Here is a 19650-nt window from a genome sequence, read left to right on the forward strand (position 1 = left end):
CGGTCGCCCGTTGCTCGCCCAGTGGCTCCCGCACGTGGTAGTGTCTGATCTAGATGCTGGAAACGTAGTGTAAATCTAGCCAAGTATCGTAGCCGTGCTCACCGCTTCTTCAACAGCTTGCCTTCTGTCTTCTCCAGCTGCGCCAGCTTCTTCTCCTCTGCCACAAGCTGCGCCTTCTCATCCACGATCATCTTCTCGACTGTCTTGACTGCCTCTCCTAATCGATCCAGCTCTTTACTTTCCTCCTCTCGACTCCAAAAGTTCGCCCCATCACTCCTAGCCGGTATCTCAGCGGTCTTCAAATGGCCAGTACCCGCATTCTTCGTCCCCTTCCCACCTTTGCCTCTTGCCTGTCCACTCCCATCCCCACCACCCGTAAGAACATCGTAGAGCGCCTCCACAGGCTCACTGAATACGACTTCCTCGTAACACACACTCTTCACCATCGTCCTCTCAGCCTTCTGCTTCTCAATGTCGCCCGTGTAAGGATGTAATTTCAGCGCATGCCACAGCTGCTGCGGCTTCTCCCCCGACTCAGGCACAAAGTAGAACTTGATCGCGATCTCGAATTCGCCCCATCCTGTCTCTTCGACTTCGAATGGTGGGGATTCTATCATGCGCACGCTGTTCGCGTATGTGTCGTGGAGCTTGAATTGTACCTTTTTGAGCCAGTGGCTTATGTCTGTGGTCTGGTTTTGTTGGCCTGCGGTGGTTGAGGTTGGGATTCCGCGCACGAAGACGCGCCAGCGGTGGGTGTGGTCGGGGGGTGCGTCTCTGGGGCGGTTGGCGGGGTCGAAGGGGACGGCTTCGCTGCCGAAGACGAAGGGTCGGTGAATTTGGACGCCGCGGAGGCGCTTCGTGGAGGCTGGGGCGGGCATGATGGGTTAGAAGGGGAGATGATTGTGCTTGCAAGGTAACGTGAAAGGTGTGGGCGGCTTGTCGGGTATCCGAAGATAGTCGTAATAGTGATGGTCGAGGTTTTGCTAGTCGCGATGTGTCGTTATTGAGAGGTTTCCTGAGAATCTGTAAGTCGCCAACATGAGTTCGGCTGCACAGCCAGGCGCAAAGAATGGTGATGGTCAGTGAGTATAGTGAACAGAAAACAGTTTAAATGTCTCACTAGAACTGAAGTAGACTCCGCAGGCTCCGTTCGTTAGTCGTCGACCTTCACTCCGCAAATAAAGGCTTATGATTCGTCAAGACCCAATCTTTTATTGCGACCATTATTGAAGTGAAGAGACCATCCAGCTCCTTGATCACAAGAGCATCGCACCGTGCCTCCGCGCTTCATCGATGAAGACTGCGCATCTGCGCACCCTTCCCTAAAAAGATGTCTCGACGTCTGATTTCCCTATTGAAGGTCCATCTACACATTGAACGAACATACAACAACCCGCCTATTTTCCTCCACCCATCCTTCCTGTACAGACAGCTACGAACCCGCCAGCCACCCGCCGTTACCCGAACGCGCACAATCAGTAACAAGGCTTATGGCAGGAGTGTAAGAACCGCAATGAAGAATGTCTCAGACGAGTACTTGTTGGTTCTTCCTGCGCAGGAAGCTGAGGCCTGTGCAACATTTGGATTCTCACCTACAAGCCTCAAGGCCATACGGACTATCCTTTTGATGCGGGCAAGATACGCCTTACCACCGAGACAAAGCCATGATTTTCTCCAGAATTACGGTAAGAAAGACCTTCCTGTGAATTGCCGTGCGCTCCCAATTGTTGATCTATTCCTGTGTTTCTAGTCCAGTGGGCCGCGAACACAATGACCATTCCCTCTCCAATACGCCGAGCCGAGCAGCATTTTCTTACGGAATTGATGCCTCTCATGCTGGAAGCGGGTGGGATAACGCTGAATCAGATTGGGGAGCATCGTGCAGAGGACATGCTTCAGGCACTCAACGTCATGGGCACTCAGTCAATGACAAGTGCTTTCGACGACGAGAATATGGAGCAATCTGAGAAGAGAATTCACATGCAAGGCGCTTGCTATTTGCTTGAAGTTGCTGTCATTTATGGCAACCTCGAGTCCGCTACACGCCTGCTGAAATTCGCGGCGAACCAAGGAGTGCAGAAATTGGGTGTAGGGATCAATACAAACGATGCGTGGCAGTTGGTGAAGGCGAACGTTGCGGATAGTCGAAACCCAGAGGAGTGTCCGTGGCAAGCTGTGTCTGTCTACATGGAACGCGAATTTAGTCTCGCAAACCTGAGGTCGGCGACTCCAAGAGCTCGTGCATGGGCTATAGAGCTTCTGCAGTATGCTGGTGGACAGGTCCTGCCTGGCGATGAGGTTGAAAGCGTCCATGAATGGGCTCTGTTCGAAAATCCTTGGTCAGTATTGTTAGGCCTTGTTGACCAATGCTTGAAATACTCCTTGGCTGTTGAGACCTATACACGGCAGCAGCTGCAACGCCTGAGGCTATCCTGTTTGCGCGAGCTGACCCAGTACAACGACGTCGCGGCCTGCTTCGAAGTTGCAACACGTAACGAAGAGTTTAGCTCTACAGAATGGGTGAGAATGATGACTTGCGCAGCCGCCGATGGACAACCTGATGCTTGCTGGATGCTCGCGATATACTATTGGCAAAGGGACGGCTTGTTGGCCACCAACGAAGCACAGCCTAGGAGCGGACATGTTGCCAAGGGGAAGACATCGAGTCCTGGCTTCGACTGGGCAGAAGCTGCACTATTCGCACAGCAAGACCGACCGCCGGTATTGCTCAGCCGTGCTGTAGCTTCAGCCGCCCTGTTTCGATCTTTGGATGACCTCGAGTCTGGCAGTGTTCTTTTACAGAACATCGTCAGCCATATTGAACATCTGAACTGGGTTCCCTTAGCGTTGCGTAGGAGATTCGAGACAGTGCTAGAAGATTATCGTGCGAAGGAGGATCCAGCTGGCATATGGGCACCGCAACAATGTCTCTCCCAGATCAAGAGGATCACCGACACAAGTCCCGAGGTTACCAGGAACATGGGCATACCAGCTGAGTGGCTGCCAAAGCCCTAATAGGACGACGTTGGTGACTGATGATCAGTGACCGGTACATCAGCCAATCTCATCTTCGTCTTGTGTGTCGGCATCCTCGTCCTCATCAGAATCTTCTGCGCGTGGTCTACGACGTTGACCTTCCCGAAGACCCTTCTTCAGCTTCAGAGGAAACCCAGCTCCTCGGTCTAGCAGACCTCTTACCAGATTTGTGCTAGGCTGAACTTGGTCAAAGTCCTTTGCGTTCACCACATTGAATACATCGCTCACCGCGATTGACAACGTTGGCACAATGCTGCCAGGCACCAGCACGCTTGGGTCCATCTTCATGAGTCTGAACTCGAGTCGATATTGGCCTGCTTTCCGCACCGAGAGATCAGCAAAGATGAAGAACGCTCCAGGAAAGGTCTTGTAGGCCTCGGGGTCCCTGGCTTTCTCTGCCTGTCTACTGGATGTCTTGATGAACCTTGTCGTAGGGCTTGGTGGTGGAGAAGGTCTGTTCTGGGGATGCCTAGGTGCATTCTCTGGATCCGGGTCATCTGAACAGAAGAAAGGACTGCTGACCGTCGTGCCAAGCAGCAGCCGCGTGAGCCTTTTGTCGTTGCTGTTGCCGCTATCGCTCTGACTTGCGACCGTCGTCATATCTTCTCGTGGTTCTTGGGCGGATACAAGCTTGGTATGCACAACCCAGTCATGTGCTTTCAAAAATCGCATGTCTTTCTCGAGATCGAAGTCGTCTATCAGCAGCTGAAGGACAGGAGGTGGATCGACCGTCCTAGGTCATATAAGTATGCGTTTGTGGAGGGATTTGAGTGTTACTAACCTCCGGTCCTTCCCATCTGGTCCGGCCCTTGCCGCTCGCGGGTGTTGGCGAAGGTGAAGCTTTATCCGGCTGTACGCCGAGGTATTCGGAAAGCCAGCAGCAGCAGCAGATGCTGTTGATGGCACGGACGGTATTGCTGTGTTTGGCGCGGTCATGGGCATTGTCGCATTCGACGGTCCTGACCGACCTTCCAGCATGGAGGATGACGCGGACGTGAGGGTGTTCACATGTTGTATGCTGGAGAACGTTCAGCCTTGACCTTACGAGTCATCTGGGAAATTGGTACCTTTTTGAGGTCTGAGCACCTAATCGTCGCTTGGCACCACGTGGAGGTACAGCGCTGCCATCAATGTGACTCTGTTCGCCTGAAGAACCGCCAGGCTGTCCGAGTGACGTATGGTTATCTCCAATAAACGTTGGCCTATTGCCGAGGTGCAGCTCTTTGTGGTGAGTCCAGGAAGTTGAATGGCTTAATGATGTGTTGGGAGATTCCGGTGGGTATGAAAAAGGATCCGTTGGCACAAAATGTCGCGCAGCAGCGGGTACTAGTGGCGGTAATTGAGGCCCGAAGTCGTATGGAGATGGTGTTGTCGCATATGGAGCTGTAGGGTGTGATAACATAGTAGCCATGCGGTCTCTCGTCGGTTCCACGCCACGTGGTAGTTCTAGGGCTTGGGGTTGTGTGGATGCTGGCTTCACCTTAGACTTTGAGTCCAAAGGCGACTTCTTCATGCCCAGCGAGTAGCAAGGACGTCAAGAGACGAATGGGGAAAATTTTTGCCAAACCCAATTTGCTCATCGAGGTCTAGACCTCACCATGGTCTGAAGTGAACAGAATCAAAGTCACACCACCTCGAGGGTGTCTCGAGATACTTGTATCCAGTGTTCGCTGCTCCTCTGACCTGCTAGTCCTTGTCCGCTGCGATATTGCCGGGCGATATCGTTGTACGGTGGCAGCACTTGAAGCTCTTGGCAAAGGTGACCTCAGCCGTGCCTATGCCTTCTGCGAGTCTCTACGTTGGCGAGACTGCCTCTCTTAAATCCTACTTCTCCAGACTCGAGTTGTCGAGATGTCGTAACTGCAGGCGATGCACAATCCGAAAATGAACTCTCGAAAGCAGATCTTCGTATTCGAGCTAGCCTGCTACACAAGCCGCTAAGCAAGCTGTCTTGAGTAACGCTTTAGGCCAAGGGATTAAGAAAGCTTCGTCGAGACCGAAGACAGTGCTGATCATTTGGCCAGGTTTGGGATGGAAGATTATGTTGATATTGGTGAGTGATAGTGAACGTATGCCCCGAGGCCCGAAATTGACAACATGCTCTCTGCCAGCCCTGTCAAGAAGCGAGCGGTACTCATAGCTCAGTGGGCGTGCTCGCTGCAGGGCTCTGGATCAAGAGCTATCGTGGAGCCACTACGAAAGTCGGATTCATGGACTGAGGAATACCAATCGCAGGTACAGTAGAGTTCGACGAGAAGTAAGACCTGGCGTACTTGGTAGATAGCCTGTTAGAGAGATACAATGTGGCGATGTGTGGATTCGGGACATGCAACGGGTGGAAAGGCGTGACGAGACAAGCAAGGACACAACGGCCGTGGCTGCAGTTTGTGGAGGGTTGACGCCTCATAAGCGTCATAATAGTGCAAGGATTGTTCACTACAGTACTGCCGCTTGCGTCCCGTCATGGCTCTAAAATAGTAATAATGCCTGCAACTCTTCTGGACAGGTTTGGGTCTAGAGCGCAGCAACGTTCAGTTACGCGTCTGAACCGTGGTCGTTGCCAAAGTAGAAAAGCACGGGAACTCAACCTTAACAGCGTGTTAACCTTCTCGGATACGGTGCAATCAAGCAGTCGCCATTGCATGAATTGAATGTGCCTATCGGCCATCATCACCGTCATGACTTAGCGACGACTTGCTACGCGACCGCTAGAGATGAGTCAAAACATGTACCGAGTCTCAGCTCCTGGGTAGGCTACCTATGCTTGCTGTTCTGCATGATAATCTGGTTTCTAGCGATGGAGATCAGCGCAGAGATGTAGATTCTTTCCCTAGCCGAGCATAGACCATGAATGCCTAGAGCATGATCTGCTCACTACCAAGCATCAGTACCTGTGGGACGTGACGATCTTCGTTGATCTCGTGACTAGAGCTCGAAGTGAACGTCTACCTTGTGGCTTGCATACACCGTACTCTGACCGAGCAAGAGATAGCTAACCTGGATCGCGTCATCCCCGTGCAAGGATTCTGTCCTCGAGCGGATCTCCGCGCGGACAAGATCCCGAGGGGTACTTGAATCATAGCATATCGCATCAAACATTTGCATACTCAAGAGCAAGCCCCACCCTCTTCAAAGCCAGGAGGCATGCAGTTCAGTTGTAACAAATCCGCTACTTGGCACGGAATATGTCATTCGTAACCAAAGGTTGCATGGCGCCAGTATCTCCCTTAGCGTGATCAGCGATGATGGTACAGTAGGGCTTTGTTAGCTCCGCCCGACTTCCTCGGTACCAAAATTGTACAGAAAATGTCACGGCAGAACTTGAAGGAAACACTGCTCCAGACCTCGTGTTCATCTCTTGCCCTAATCGGCTGCAGACGCGAAAGAAGATCACCAGAAGTGACCCACTACATGCCTGGAAAGGTAGTCATCAATAGCATACAGCCGCCGTGCAGGCGATCATATTCCGACTCTGCCAGTCGGAGAAACTTTCAGATGCTTGGTTACGAGTACAGGCTCCACAGACACTTTGGATGCCATAACCAGGTAGCGTTCAATGCCGTTGCTTCTTACAAGCACTTTCACGGTGATCATCGTTCATAATGGTGTACGCTCTGGTGCTGTCTCTATCGGCGCATGCGGCCGGCCCTGAGAACTGCTCGACATTTCGTGAACGCTGATCACGACCAGATTCGGAGACGTACTGTGCCGTGAACTTTTCAGCAAAGTGCGTTGATACAGCAGATACTATCAGCAACGTATCACCTCGGAAGAGAAGCTCATGTACAAGAGGGTTGATAAGCGACGATCATTCCTTCTGCTGACAGATACCACCTCAACAAATCCGCAAAGATTTGTCGTTCATGACAGGATCTGGCCATGTTCACGTATACGGGACGTGCTGCAGCGGGGTAACTTCGCTATGCTCCTAGGGACTAGGAGCAAGCCTACCAAGGTTGCTGTTAGTACCTCAGCTGCTGTTAAGACTGGGCTTTCGACCCTTAGATTAGGGAAGCTGGTTGCGATGCGACGTATGAGCTACGCGTCGAATTCCGCTCTATACTAGTTCATTTGCAGCATCTGTCCGGCAAGCAGTAGCCCAGCTGATGCTTTGAAGCTAGGGCATCAACATTCCTGCAAGAAGGTGCAGTGGTCAACCATCGACCATATTTGATAACCTGGAGGAATCAGTGTCAGTGTTTGGGCAGTTTGGGCAGTCTGAGAAGTGGACTTACTCAATAAGATTGTCATCGGGATCACGAATATACACGCTCCTTAACTTCCCACGAGCACCTGTACGGTCGACCACTTTGCCGTCCTCTAGCAATGCTATTCCGTTGGTTTTCAGACGATTCAACACCTCATCTACCGGATCCTGAATTAGAAAGCACAGATCTGCGCTTCCTGGTTTGACGTTTCCGGCTTTTGGCTCAAACTCTTTCCCGCCAACATGCAGATTGATCTTTTGCTGCCCAAAGGAGAGAGCATGGCGTTCGACACCGCCGGAGGTGAAAGCCATATGCTGCATTCCGAGGAACTGCTCATAGAACTTGATCGAAGCATCGAGATCTTTGACAGTCAAGACCAAATGATCTAACGTAGCAGCTGTGGCTATTCTTGACATTCTTGCTGTTAATGTCAGCAGATCACTTCCGATTTGTGGTGGGAGAGGTAAGCTCAATACACTGTTGCCACCCCAGACCCTTACGCGTGTGTGATTCAGGTACGGAGCAAGGATCTTCCCAGACGGTCTCTGGCTACCGTGATGCTTGCTGCTGGCTGGCGTAGGAAATCCTAACGAGGGCAATTGCATCAAAAGTCTTTTGTCGGCCAGATGCTAGCTCTGTTTGGAGTGCCCGGTGGCTAGCTCCGAGACCATACAGTGATTCCGGACTCATGAGGGGTATCTAATGTCAATTCATGGTAGTTCGAACCCCCTTCCATCATCCGCAATTAGACGTGCTTATTTATGATTGCTTCGCGACCAGCAAGAACAGCCTTCTACGTGCTCACTGTAGCCCATGGCCGTGGATGTGTAGAGGGCGTATGATGAGCTTCTCGACACTATCGAATTGAACCTATTGATAACAAGATACCAAGAACCTTTTCTAGGACCAGTCGAGCCTGCCAAGCACATATGACCAAAAGTGGAGTCGATTTGAAATCGTCAATAATTTATTCTTGAATATGTCACAGCTTCACACCCACGAGACACTTATTCAACGTCAGTGCGCGTAGGTACAGAAATCACGCGTTTGTTTTGCTTAGAACCCTGTTCTGCCTCTGGTATTTGCGACGTGATTGTGCTGAGGAGTCGCTACTCCAAAACTATTTCGACCTCAGCCCGTTCCATCATGGTAACAACAAGATCAGCGGACAAAAGGATCGATTCAACGCGAGGAGAAGACCTTGTGCTTCGATCGAGAACAGTCCAAAGTCCAAATTCCGGGACGCCAACACCATCACAGCAGCGCAAGCGAGCAGTCCGCGAACGGACACAGCTTTCTAGCCCTCGTCCAAAGCGTGCTCGAATCGGGCTTGATAGCGTCGACGATGATGCAGACGCTACGCCAGTATCGATAAACACCACAGGCAGCCAACCAAAGGAGGTTTTCAACACCGTGAGCAATGCTGCAACGCTGGATGCCCTTCCAGAGCAAGAATCTCGTAACGAGACCGATTCGACCATTGAAGCAAGCTCTACACCAACAGCTTCGACATTCACGCAACCGGAGGTGTTCATAACACCTGCAACTTCAAACCACCGGCGTTTTGGTAGCGAGGAGCTCGACGAAGATACTATCGTTATCAATCAAAGCACAGACTCCAGCGCACACAACGGGTACCACACCGCGGACGAAGAGATCGATGATAGCGATGACGCTCCTGAGGTAGCAAGCACCAAAACACCATCAACGGCTCCACAAAGAAGAGGCCCTGGAGCCCAGAAATCGAAGAAGCAGCCTAGGGCGAGTGCCGCCAAGAATGAGCTACCGACTGAAAAGAACTCTGCTAGGACGCAGCCAGGAATTGAAAATGCCGGCATCTCAGCCAAACCGTCTGCGCAAACATCATCCGATCCAGTAACAAAGTCTGGGGACGAAGACAAAATTCACGAGCAACGATCGCCCGGATTGGAACACGACCTAGACATAATCGCTGTCAACAACGACAGCGAACCCAAGACCACAGAGCCTTCGGACCTACTGGTCTCCACCGAAGAGCAGTCCACAGACGAGACCGACACAAAAGCAGATGTCAAGTCTACAGAAGTCTCGGACACAATAGTTCCTTCTTCGGCCTCACATTCCAGCACCCAGACCCATTCGCCGGCTCCCTCGCTCATTGCGCTTACGCCATCGTTCAATCCTTCACAACGAACAACATTCCCTTCCTCAGACTTGTCAACCAATGCGTCACGCTCCAAGCCAGCCAGAACTCAGCTGAGCAGGAACACACTATCATCTCAATCCACAAGCAGACTTCCAAACCGAGCAGGCAAGACATTTGAAAGTTTCCGACGCAACCATCTTAACTCACGCCTTCAGCTCGAAAGCACGTGGTCAAAGAAGAGAAGCGCATTTGCAGCATCATAGACCAGTACACCTAGACCCACCATGCCAACCCATACACGTCAAAACAAAAACAGGTATCTCCTCAGCCGCAAACAAATGCAATCTCGGTATCGAAACACGCATGCACAATCCCATGGTCCCCAAAAGAACATCGCCTCGTATTCTCTACACACCTACCCACGAATCCCGATGGCCCAAAGGAGCGATCACACCCAAGCTTGGCATGCATATGCAGGGCCCAGCACCTTCCACAACAGGACACGAACACAAGCAGACTTCGGTACCGACGATCGAGACTTGTACCACGCTAGGGTCAGATGTCAGATGTCAGATGTCATGTCGGTTCGACCCTATCTGACTTGGTTACACAGCATACGTCTTGGGTGGCAGATGTGCATGCGTGCCTGATTCGCTCCTCCACTACGGAGCTCAGCGCCGGAATGAGCATTCGAACCGAATGTGGATGTGGTCGTGTATCTTGCAGTTGCAGGTTGCAGATCAGGTTTCTCGCTTGTTGCGAAAACATGGGATGGAAGAGGGATCACCAGAATGGATGTATGGACGGATGGCCGCTGCTGCCCGACCCTTCCGTGGTTTTCGTGGGTTATTTGGTACCGTACGTGCATCAGCTCAGGTGCACCGCATAAGACAAGGATTAGGGTGGTCTGATGCGTCGGTATCCTACTGCATGCAAGACCTTGATTTGGATTGATGGGCACAAGCTTCGACTGTTTGAGTACTGTGGATTATGGACTGTGGCGTGATGGTAGCATGATAGAAGCAACTACTGTATGCCGAGTATCGGTGACATGATTCTATGCGAGTGTGTACATTATCCTAGGGAGACCTCCGAGCTGCGCGCGTCGGCGAGCGCCGCCGTTGAGGGCATTAATTGTCTGCCACACGTTTCGTCGGCGTCATGAATTCACTCTTAGCAATGTGAGTCGCAAGCAAACGTGGAAAAGTGTATAGTGGGCCCCGAGCTGTGATCACACTGTCCAGTACGTGCAATGCCGCAAGCAAAACCAAACAAGGACCGCCAGTACCCGTGCCTCAAAAATCGCACAAGGTTGAAATCACGTTTGCCCAGGAATCATCGTATCATTCCGAGCCCTCGTCAAGCTCAAGTCCAAGCTCAATCAAGCTCATACTATAGTACTCACACTACACAACCGTCCTACCTCCTCTGAAAAAACAAAATATAAGCCTCCCCATTCTGCAACCGGTCCCTCCCACTCAATAACCCCGGATCAAAATCCACATGCCTCTCATCATCGAACTTCCGCCAGCAACCCCGTCCCTGATCCTTCACAAGACTAATATAATGGCCTCCATCGCCTGAACTGCCCAGATGCCGGAGGACACCGTAACAGTCGTAGCTGAAGGGGGGCAACGTCGCAGGGTCAGGTCCGTCTTTTTCTTTCGCGTCGCTGTTGCTGTTTCCGTTGGTGGCGGAGTGTTCAGGCACCTTCGGACTAAGAACATACGGATCCATATTTAAGCCGTGAAGCGGGAACTCAATCGGACTGTGGATTTTCCGCGCGCTCTCGGTCTTCGACGCGCTGAAGCGTTTAAAGTGGATTACCAGGAACTGAGGCAGGCGCGTAAGGATGATTTGTTTCGTGGCGTCGCGCTCGCATTTACAATGGGGACACTTCCAGCGCTCGTCCGGTGCCAGACGTTCTTCTTTCGTGTAGGAATCGAGACACTCGTAGATGTCGGCGGGACGGGAGCGTGGGATCTCGGTGCTTATTGAGTAGAATGCTTCGTAGGTAGTACTGGTGTTGTTGCATGTTAGACAGCGGAGACGGGAGGCGTGTTGGCCGGCGAAGAGGGAGGATATGAAACTGCGGTCTCGGTGTTCGTATCTTTGCCATTCGATGGGTGCGGCGTCGGTGATGCGGTACCGTTCGCGTTGCATTTCTTGCTCGGTTGTTAGGGGTTTGAGGGCTGTACGTTGCCATGCGATGTTGAAGTCTTCGTGGAGCGTGTCGACCATGAAGTCGAAGAATTCTTTTGCGTCTTGCTGGCGGTGAGCTACCCATTCGGGGTTCATTCGGCCGCAGAAGTTGCGGAAGGTGCTGGGCTTGATCATGTTTACGTCGTCTTTCCAGAGGGCGCGGATGACGTTTGCGAACATCTCGGGCATGATTCCCTCGCTGCCTTTCCAGTTCTTTTGGACGTTTTGCTTGTAGACAGCTTCGTCGAGGAAAAAGTTGGCTAGCGGGATGGTAGCGCTTAGGCATTGGAGCGTGCTGTTCATGTAGCAGGTTACGCCGAAGTTTGTTAGACCTGTTCGAGGAATACGGCGCCGAGCCGCGTTCTGTGATGAGGAGTATAGCTGCTGTTTTGTGGCCGAGGTGACACGTGCCAGAGGCGCCTGTGCTTGAAATTTTTCCGACTGACCGGTGTAGCTTGGCCGTGGTAACGCTGGGGTCGGGCGTGAGGGCATAGATGGTAACGGTGGTGGTTCGTAACGCTTTGGTGGTATTACCGGCCTGCGGGGTGGAGCGACCATGGACTGTTGTTCCATTGATGGGAAGCGTCGAAGGAACGACTCGTAGTCTGGAATGAATGGGGAAGGTGGTTCGTCTTTAAATTCGTCATATTCATTGTCGCTCGCATGGGCCTCATCATTGTGTACGACTTCTTCTTGTTGTGCTTGTTGTCGCCAGGCTCTTTGTTCATTCTCGTCCAAAAACTTTTGGTTTCTCAGACGACGATCTCGAACCTCAAACCTGGAATTTGTGCTGACGAGCCTTTGGCGACCGAGAGGTCTACCTGAACCAGGGGTCAGCCTTTGACGCGTTGTACCAAGCATCGCAGCTGTCCTCGACGAAGCCAATGACTGTGAGCCCATCAAATCCACCCAGGCATCGAGACCTCCCCGCAAAAGAGCAGGAGGCCTGCCGTCCTTGAGCGGCTTGTACTCATTGAACTCATAAAGGGTGTCAAAGAAGGCCCTTAGATGCGGTGTTCGAGTCATTGTAGGACTTCCTCTTAGATAACTATTGTCGCTTGTGCTCTGATCATAGTATACCACGAGGTCGAACTCGTTCCGACGAGCGAAAAAATTCTGCTCATTGTCCGGTGCCAGAACAAGACGTTCTTCGAGCATTTCTGCCGACATTCCTTCCTTCAACTCCAGAGGCTCAATACACAAGATTGAAGTGGCGAAGATGTGGCCTTCGTCAAATTGTGATCTATCTCGGATGTCGACAAGCAAGACATTGTACTTGCTGATGTATCGTTGTAGTGTTTCAGCGTCTACCACGTCATGGTGCGGGATCTCAGCGGAGTTGCTCTTCGAGACAATTGCCAAGTTGACGCCATTTGGAGTTTTAGGTCGGTATGGCTGCATCTCCTCTTTGTGCCTTTGCAGCTGTGGATTCGAGATGTTAGCAACTGGTTGTCCATAGTAAGTTTGTTTCCGTTCTGTCGGTGGTCTATGTACTTCACGCGACGCGCGAGCAGACTGAGCGGCGGAGAAGGTGGGATCAGGAGGCTTCGGCATCTCTGTAGCTGCCATTGGCACCTTTGCTGGCAGAGATGGAGGTACGGCTGGCATATCCCTAGGCCCGAACGGCTTCGGTGCTCCATTGACCCCATTTGACATGAAACTGGCAGCATCTGGCATCTCGAGTGAGCCAGGTGCAGGAGCAGTGGCTGCACCATTCGTCCTCAAGCGTGCGAACCTTGAGCTCAGATCATTCGCGGTCGTGCCTGAGCCGCTTCTCAGATGGTCAGGTTTTGAGACGCTCGCTGGGCGAGCTTTCTGAACCCTCAACGAGTCTGGAATATCTTGAATTCCTCCACTTGTTGATCGCACACTCGCGTGGGACTGTGGTCGACTCTGTTGCTGATTCGTGTAAGATGAGGGCAAAGCAACGGCGTTGTAGCCAGTGGTGGTGGACTGCTGCTGGGTGTTATGTCTGATGTTATTGTCCTCTATTATCTTCCGAACGCCCTCCATCTCAATGCCCATGGACTTGACAACATTCTTGGCATTCCTGTTCCTTTGAGACCAGCCCTGATTATTATACTCGAAAAACCCAAAATCTTTATGCCTGGGTATTATGTTCAGTAGGATCTCGGAGGCTTTCAGGTAGTCGCGGAATGCCTTGTCTGCTTTGCCAAAGTTCAGAGACGTCTTGGAGGTTTGCAGACATGACTCGGCCTCTTTCAAGTACTCGGGTAGGGGGATGGAGGGGTCAAAGGTCGGCTGCGCATCTGTTATAATGTCCTTGACATGAGGGAATGCTCGATCGTTCGCATGAGCTGGTGGATCTCTACCACTTCCACTGCCATCTCGAGGATCTCCCCAGCTTGTTCTCTTAGAAGGCACGCCATTGTTGGTCGGCGATCCGTAGAACCTGGTCGCGAATGAGGCCATATCAGGCTTTTGGATTGAGGTGCCTCATTCCACAGTCATTGCGATTCGAGTGCACTCATATGTACATGTGAGTGGATTGAGTCAGATGCGACTGGGAGTGACGATTCCGATGGCGATAGTTGGGCAGGAAATGGGGATTAGTGACTGGGAGCACACCTGGTGAGAACCGGCGCAGGGAGCTATGAGAATCAGATAGAGGACTGGTATTATGATTAGTATTGCTGCTGTTCACGAATCCAGCACTTCTAACAAGACCTCGAATAAGAGCCATGACATGACATGCGCGGCTTGGATGATCATCAGCGTGCATGGGTGGTGGCAGACGAGTCCGAGGGTCCCTAGCCGCCACTTTAAGCTGGGCTCGTGGCGCTAAATTGCCCGAGCCCGATTACTCCAAACGATGTCATATCGAGCCTTGCAATGGTTGCTCCTTCTCATACAAACAACTGCAGCGCACCTTCCTGTTCAACCAGATCTGTACCACGTTCTATTATAATGCCGACTCGTCCTTAGCCTCCCAACATTTCGTCTGTTACCTTGCCGAATAACGAAGCCATCGTGATCGTTGAATTTGAGACAGAGCAACCCATATCATCCTCACAATGGCAGGCTGGCTATATTCTGGGACGTCAGCTCTTGACGAGCAGATTGAGAAGGCCACCTCCTCCAGCTTGGAGGACATTGCATCGAGCCTGGAGATCTCGGATATGATCAGATCCAAAACAGTGCAGCCTAAAGATGCCATGCGGTCGCTCAAGAAGCGAATAGGCAACAAGAATCCAAACATCCAGATATCCACCCTCAAATTGACCGATACCTGCGTCAAGAATGGAGGACAGCATTTCCTGACCGAGATTGCATCGAGGGAATTTATGGACAACCTTGTCTCACTGTTGAAAGCATATGGCCCTGCACAAGTGGACGATGTAGTCAAACAGAAGATACTGGAGCTAATACAGGACTGGGCGAGCGCCTCGCAAGGCAGGTACGAGTTGTCGTACATGAACCAAGTATACCAGCTGTTGCAGAGAGAGGGCTTCAAGTTTCCTCCCCGCGCCGACATATCGAGCAGCATGATCGACAGCAGTGCTCCTCCCGAGTGGTCCGACAGCGATGTCTGCATGCGCTGCCGAAGTGGCTTTACCTTTACCAACAGAAAGCACCATTGTCGGAACTGTGGCAACGTCTTTGATCAACAATGTTCTAGCAAAACGATCCCACTGCCGCATCTAGGTATCATGCAGCCGGTTAGAGTGGATGACGGTTGCTACGAGAAGCTACAAAAGAAGTCACAAACTGGTCCCGAGAGAAGAGTATCTTTCGCCACTAAGCCTCAACATATGCAGCCTCGAGATGCAAGGATCGACAGCAGTTTTGATGATGATTTAAAGAGGGCGCTAGAAATGAGCTTGGAAGAAGCAAAGGGCATCTCGAACACGGGCTATGTACCGCAGTCCAAGGCACCGGCAAAGAAAGAGCCGAAGCCACCGAGAAGTAGCAGTGCAGCCGATGACGAGGACGATCCAGATTTGAAAGCAGCTATAGCATTGTCTCTGAAAGACGCTGAAGAGCAGGCGAAGAAGCATTCTGCATCCATGAAGACCTCTGCCACAAACGGCGCAGACACTGCTAAGCCCTTCATTATGCCCAAGAACGATTACGAGCTGTCTCATATGGAGTCTGAGAACATAAACCTCTTCTCCACGTTAGTCGATCGCTTACAACACCAGCCTCCTGGCACTATCCTTCGAGAACCACAAATCCAAGAATTATACGAAAGCATCGGCAAACTGCGCCCAAAACTAGCAAGAACGCTTGGTGAGACCATGTCCAAGAATGAGGCACTGCTAGACTTGCACCAGAAACTCTCAACCGTCGTCCGCTACTACGATCGCATGCTAGAAGAAAGAATGAACAAAACGTACCAATACGGACAGCAAGCATATGGCGGCTACGGTATTTCTTCCCCTGCGCCGTCAGCACCATACTCACAGCCATATCAACATTTTCCAGCAGCGCCTCCGCCCCCTGCTATGGCGAACGGTGGAACTGGAGCAGAAAACTACTACTTCGGTAACGCTCCCCAGCCAGAGCCATCATATGCTCCGCAACCGCAACATCAGCCACCACCACAGAGGTCATATTCCTACACCAGTCAGCAGAAATCCACCATGCCCTCCACACCATACTCACAACAAGGGCAATATGCTCAGCAGCCATCGTCGCCCATCGCGTACCACAACCAACCCCTACCACAGTCTCAAACCCCTCAACCTCAACAACCGAACATATACCCGTCGATGCCGCCCCCTGATCAGGGCTACCAGCCGGTGCCACCGCAACAACTACAACCACAGTACTCCGGCGGGGCGCCGCCTCAACAGCAGCAGAGTTTCTATAGTCAGCCGCCTCCACAGCAGACGCCAGCACCACCACCTGTGCAGGAGAATTTGATCGATTTGTGACGAGCTGGGTCTGTGGAGTCGACACATGGCAGGAAGGTTTTGCATTGAGTAGCGTTTTTATTAGCTGGATAGGCCGATTGTTATTGGTTCCACCTGCATGAACGAATTGAGCTGTAGCACTTGCAATTGCTATTGATGCGCAGCCATATCCTTCTTGCTTCTTCACTTGTGTCCGGTGCATGACCTCTCGCTATATCATTCTGAGAACGCCTCTAATCGAGGATTTCTCTCTCTGTGTCCTCATGCAGTTTCCAGTGGCACATATCTCCTGTTACGAATCAGCTAACAGAGATTGAACACAAATGCGGCACTCAAGTCTATGATGATCGAGACTCGCAGTTACTGGCACATGCATGCGAGACTTGTCACAACCACAACACAATGATTAACGGTCCACAGGATCTAATATCTGCCTTTTTATGCTCGCTGCGTAGCCTATAATTCATCGCGGTAACCGCTGTGCCAGAGCAGCAGTCCAACCCCACAACTGGGGCTATCATTCGACCAACCCAGCCCCCACCGTCTCATCCTGCGCCCTCAATACAACCCTCCCGCCTGCCTCTATCGGTACGCCCCTCTCCAGCTCAACGAGAACCCTGACTACCTCCTCCAGCTTCACAATCTTCGGCTTCTTCTTAAGCACATCACCCGTCTTCTTATCCAATATTCCAACCAGCTGGGATATCCTCCCAGGCACATGCAACCGTCCCCTATGAATATCCACGTTCATCGGCGTTAGATGCGCGAAACTCAGTATTTGCGCCGTGAATTTCGTGATATTCTGGATCTGGTCTCTACCTGGTGCACAGATGACGTCGCCACTGCGGAGGTGGATGGGATCGATATCTGTGAGGTGGAGGACCACGTTTTGACCCGCGACTGCCCACTCGCGAATGCCTTCGCCGTCGTCGTTGTCGAGGTCGAGGGCTCGGATTGTGGCTTTCTCGCTTGATGGTTGGACGAGGATCTGCTCGCCGACTTGAAGGGAGCCGGCTTCGATGCGGCCGGAGATGGAGATGGGGTTTTGGACGCCGCCGCGGAAGACGTCGCCTACTGTCATGCGGAGGGGGCGGTCGAGGTTGTGTGTTACTGGTTCGTAGGCGTCGAGGGCTTGTGCGAGTGTTTGACCGTCTTTGTACCATGAGGCGGCGGGGTCGGTGATGGGCTGTAGTATGTTATCTCCTTGGAGGCCGGAGCAGGGTATGAAAGCGGTTGATTCGAGGTTGAATCGTGTTGCTTTGAGGAAAGAAGACATCTGGTTCTTGATGTCGTTGAAACGTTCTTGTGACCAGTTGACCATGTCCATTTTGTTTACTGCCACGATCAGGCGCTGTACGCCGATGGACTTGGCTAGAAGTGCGTGTTCTTTCGTTTGACCTCGGAGGCCTGACTCGAAGTTGCCTGGCGAGGCGTCGATGACCAGGACTGCGAAGTCTGCTTGAGAGGCACCGGCGATCATGTTTGGTACAAAGTCTTGGTGGCCTGGTGCGTCTAATATAGTGAAGCTTGTCTTGTCCGTGTCAAACTTGTTCATGGCGATGTCAATTGTGACGCCACGTTCCCGCTCCTCGGAGCCTTGATCTAGCACCCATGCAAAGGCGAATGAGCCCTTACCGATGTTTTCGGCTTCCTTCTTGTATCTATCCATCGTTCGCTGGTCAATGGCTTTCAGGTCGAAAAGCAGGCGGCCCATCAATGTGCTCTTGCCAGCATCCACATGACCGATGACCACAAAGTTTGCTGCATTCTTGTGCTCGACTTTCTTGTATTCACCGAGTACATCGATGTTTTTGCTCTTGACTTTTGGGGTGTCGGATATGTTGAGGTTACCGACGCCATTTGTGACACTCGGTTTCGAGGGAGCTTTTGGCTGATTCTTTGGTTGTGATGTGCTCTTAGCCGCTGTTGTATCAGAGTATTAGCTACGTTTCTATGCACGTTGTTCAACGGGCTCGCCCGGTCTGTGCTTTGTAAACAATGTCATCAGGACTAGGATCCTTGAAGTCGAACATGCTAGGGGCCTTGTTAAGTATGCTTGTATCGATCGAAGAGACATGGTTGGAGGTTGTCGTATGGAAGAACGTCCCAGCGAAGGCGGATGGGTTGGTGCGTTCCACGATAGGTTCGTCCTCCGAGTTTCGCTTCGACTCGTTGCTGCTAAGCTGCGAATCTCCTTTAGATCCCTCCGCAACATCTTCAGTCGTTGAAGCATCACATTCCTTGTCGGTCGTACTCTGCTTGCGATGTTTTGGCTTATCGTTGCTCAATGTCAATTTGCTGAGACTGGCTGCGTAATCGTCTTGAGGGACCGCATCATCGGGCTTAGTTGGCGTGGCTGGGTTTACATTCTCTTTTTGTCTTCTTTTGGCAGCAAGTGCGGCGAGTTTGGACATTTTGCCGTCCTTCGAAGCACCTCCCAATAGTCCACGAGAATGATAGATAGGCTCAACCAAGATATCGGCTTTGCGGTGGTCTGGTACCTGTCCCCATGGACAGTCTGCAAAGAAATCTTGTGCCGATATAGGAGGTAGGTCTGATCGAAGCTCCGGATCAGAGCGTGCTCTTCGTGGCAGAGATGTGTTGGTGGGGCAAGGTGGAAGGAAAAAGGAGATGTTCAACTTACGGGTTGGTTGTGAAGATTTTGCAGGCGTCGATTTAGGTTTGTGTTTATCTAGGTGGCGGTCAGCCGGAAGACCATCGTGATTGCCTGTCTGTTGCTTACTCTTGATATAAGAGACTGTCTTCTCAATGTCATAGTAACTGTCCCACAACTTATCCTGTATATCTGTGTCCGAGACTTGGTAGGCAAGACCTAACAATTTCCGAACTTCAATAGTCCCTAGCCGTAATTGCTCCTTGTCTTCAGCGCTGACCTCTTGTTGACCTTCATCAAATCCCTCGTCGTAGTCGTCATCGTAGTCGAGGTCATCATCATCGTAACCGACGTTTTTCACTCTACGAGTAGACATCTTCTCTATAAGTTTGTTTTTGTTGCGAACTCTGAAGAAGACGAGGGTCGTCAGAGAATACTTTACTTCTTGTATTCACTCTGAAGGATATCTATGGTTAGGCATCTCAATACCAAAAGCCACTTTCATATGGATACTCGAGGACCTGCCACTTTAGCGCCGGCTATATGCGACCTCAAACCGTACTCGCTCCAATTGCTTCATCATTGAAT

General features: G+C 51.6%; 8 protein-coding genes across 8 annotated transcripts; 3 read left to right on the forward strand and 5 right to left on the reverse strand.

The window, feature by feature from the left end:
• Positions 1 to 98: 98 nt before the first annotated feature.
• YAF9 (NuA4 histone H4 acetyltransferase complex and the SWR1 complex subunit) lies at positions 99 to 878 on the reverse strand (the record flags this gene model as incomplete). Its single annotated transcript, XM_064868917.1, has 1 exon — positions 99 to 878. One exon carries the CDS (start codon positions 876 to 878, stop codon positions 99 to 101), a length of 780 nt encoding a protein of 259 aa, XP_064734414.1.
• Positions 879 to 1770: 892 nt separating this feature from the next.
• On the forward strand, positions 1771 to 3015 carry PMZ80_000467 (uncharacterized protein; the record flags this gene model as incomplete). Its single annotated transcript, XM_064868918.1, has 1 exon — positions 1771 to 3015. One exon carries the CDS (start codon positions 1771 to 1773, stop codon positions 3013 to 3015), a length of 1245 nt encoding a protein of 414 aa, XP_064734415.1.
• A 39-nt stretch (positions 3016 to 3054) lies between these two features.
• Positions 3055 to 4549, reverse strand: PMZ80_000468 (uncharacterized protein; the record flags this gene model as incomplete). Its single annotated transcript, XM_064868919.1, has 3 exons — positions 3055 to 3769; positions 3818 to 4054; positions 4104 to 4549. 3 exons carry the CDS (start codon positions 4547 to 4549, stop codon positions 3055 to 3057), a joined length of 1398 nt encoding a protein of 465 aa, XP_064734416.1.
• A 2718-nt stretch (positions 4550 to 7267) lies between these two features.
• On the reverse strand, positions 7268 to 7660 carry PMZ80_000469 (uncharacterized protein; the record flags this gene model as incomplete). The annotated part of the gene is made up of 1 exon (XM_064868920.1): positions 7268 to 7660. The coding sequence occupies one exon, from the start codon at positions 7658 to 7660 to the stop codon at positions 7268 to 7270; it is 393 nt and encodes a 130-aa protein (XP_064734417.1).
• A 730-nt stretch (positions 7661 to 8390) lies between these two features.
• PMZ80_000470 (uncharacterized protein) lies at positions 8391 to 9632 on the forward strand (the record flags this gene model as incomplete). Its single annotated transcript, XM_064868921.1, has 1 exon — positions 8391 to 9632. The coding sequence occupies one exon, from the start codon at positions 8391 to 8393 to the stop codon at positions 9630 to 9632; it is 1242 nt and encodes a 413-aa protein (XP_064734418.1).
• A 1156-nt stretch (positions 9633 to 10788) lies between these two features.
• DOA4 (ubiquitin-specific protease doa4) lies at positions 10789 to 14004 on the reverse strand (the record flags this gene model as incomplete). Its single annotated transcript, XM_064868922.1, has 1 exon — positions 10789 to 14004. The coding sequence occupies one exon, from the start codon at positions 14002 to 14004 to the stop codon at positions 10789 to 10791; it is 3216 nt and encodes a 1071-aa protein (XP_064734419.1).
• A 602-nt stretch (positions 14005 to 14606) lies between these two features.
• VPS27 (Vacuolar protein-sorting-associated protein 27) lies at positions 14607 to 16469 on the forward strand (the record flags this gene model as incomplete). The annotated part of the gene is made up of 1 exon (XM_064868923.1): positions 14607 to 16469. The coding sequence occupies one exon, from the start codon at positions 14607 to 14609 to the stop codon at positions 16467 to 16469; it is 1863 nt and encodes a 620-aa protein (XP_064734420.1).
• A 496-nt stretch (positions 16470 to 16965) lies between these two features.
• PMZ80_000473 (uncharacterized protein) lies at positions 16966 to 19438 on the reverse strand (the record flags this gene model as incomplete). Its single annotated transcript, XM_064868924.1, has 2 exons — positions 16966 to 18371; positions 18418 to 19438. 2 exons carry the CDS (start codon positions 19436 to 19438, stop codon positions 16966 to 16968), a joined length of 2427 nt encoding a protein of 808 aa, XP_064734421.1.
• Between the last annotated feature and the right edge of the window lie 212 nt (positions 19439 to 19650).

The sequence above is a fragment of the Knufia obscura genome (genome assembly GCF_036327395.1).
Source record: "Knufia obscura strain CCFEE 5817 isolate CBS 148926 chromosome Unknown scaffold_1, whole genome shotgun sequence".
Classification (NCBI taxonomy): Eukaryota; Fungi; Ascomycota; class Eurotiomycetes; order Chaetothyriales; family Trichomeriaceae; genus Knufia; species Knufia obscura.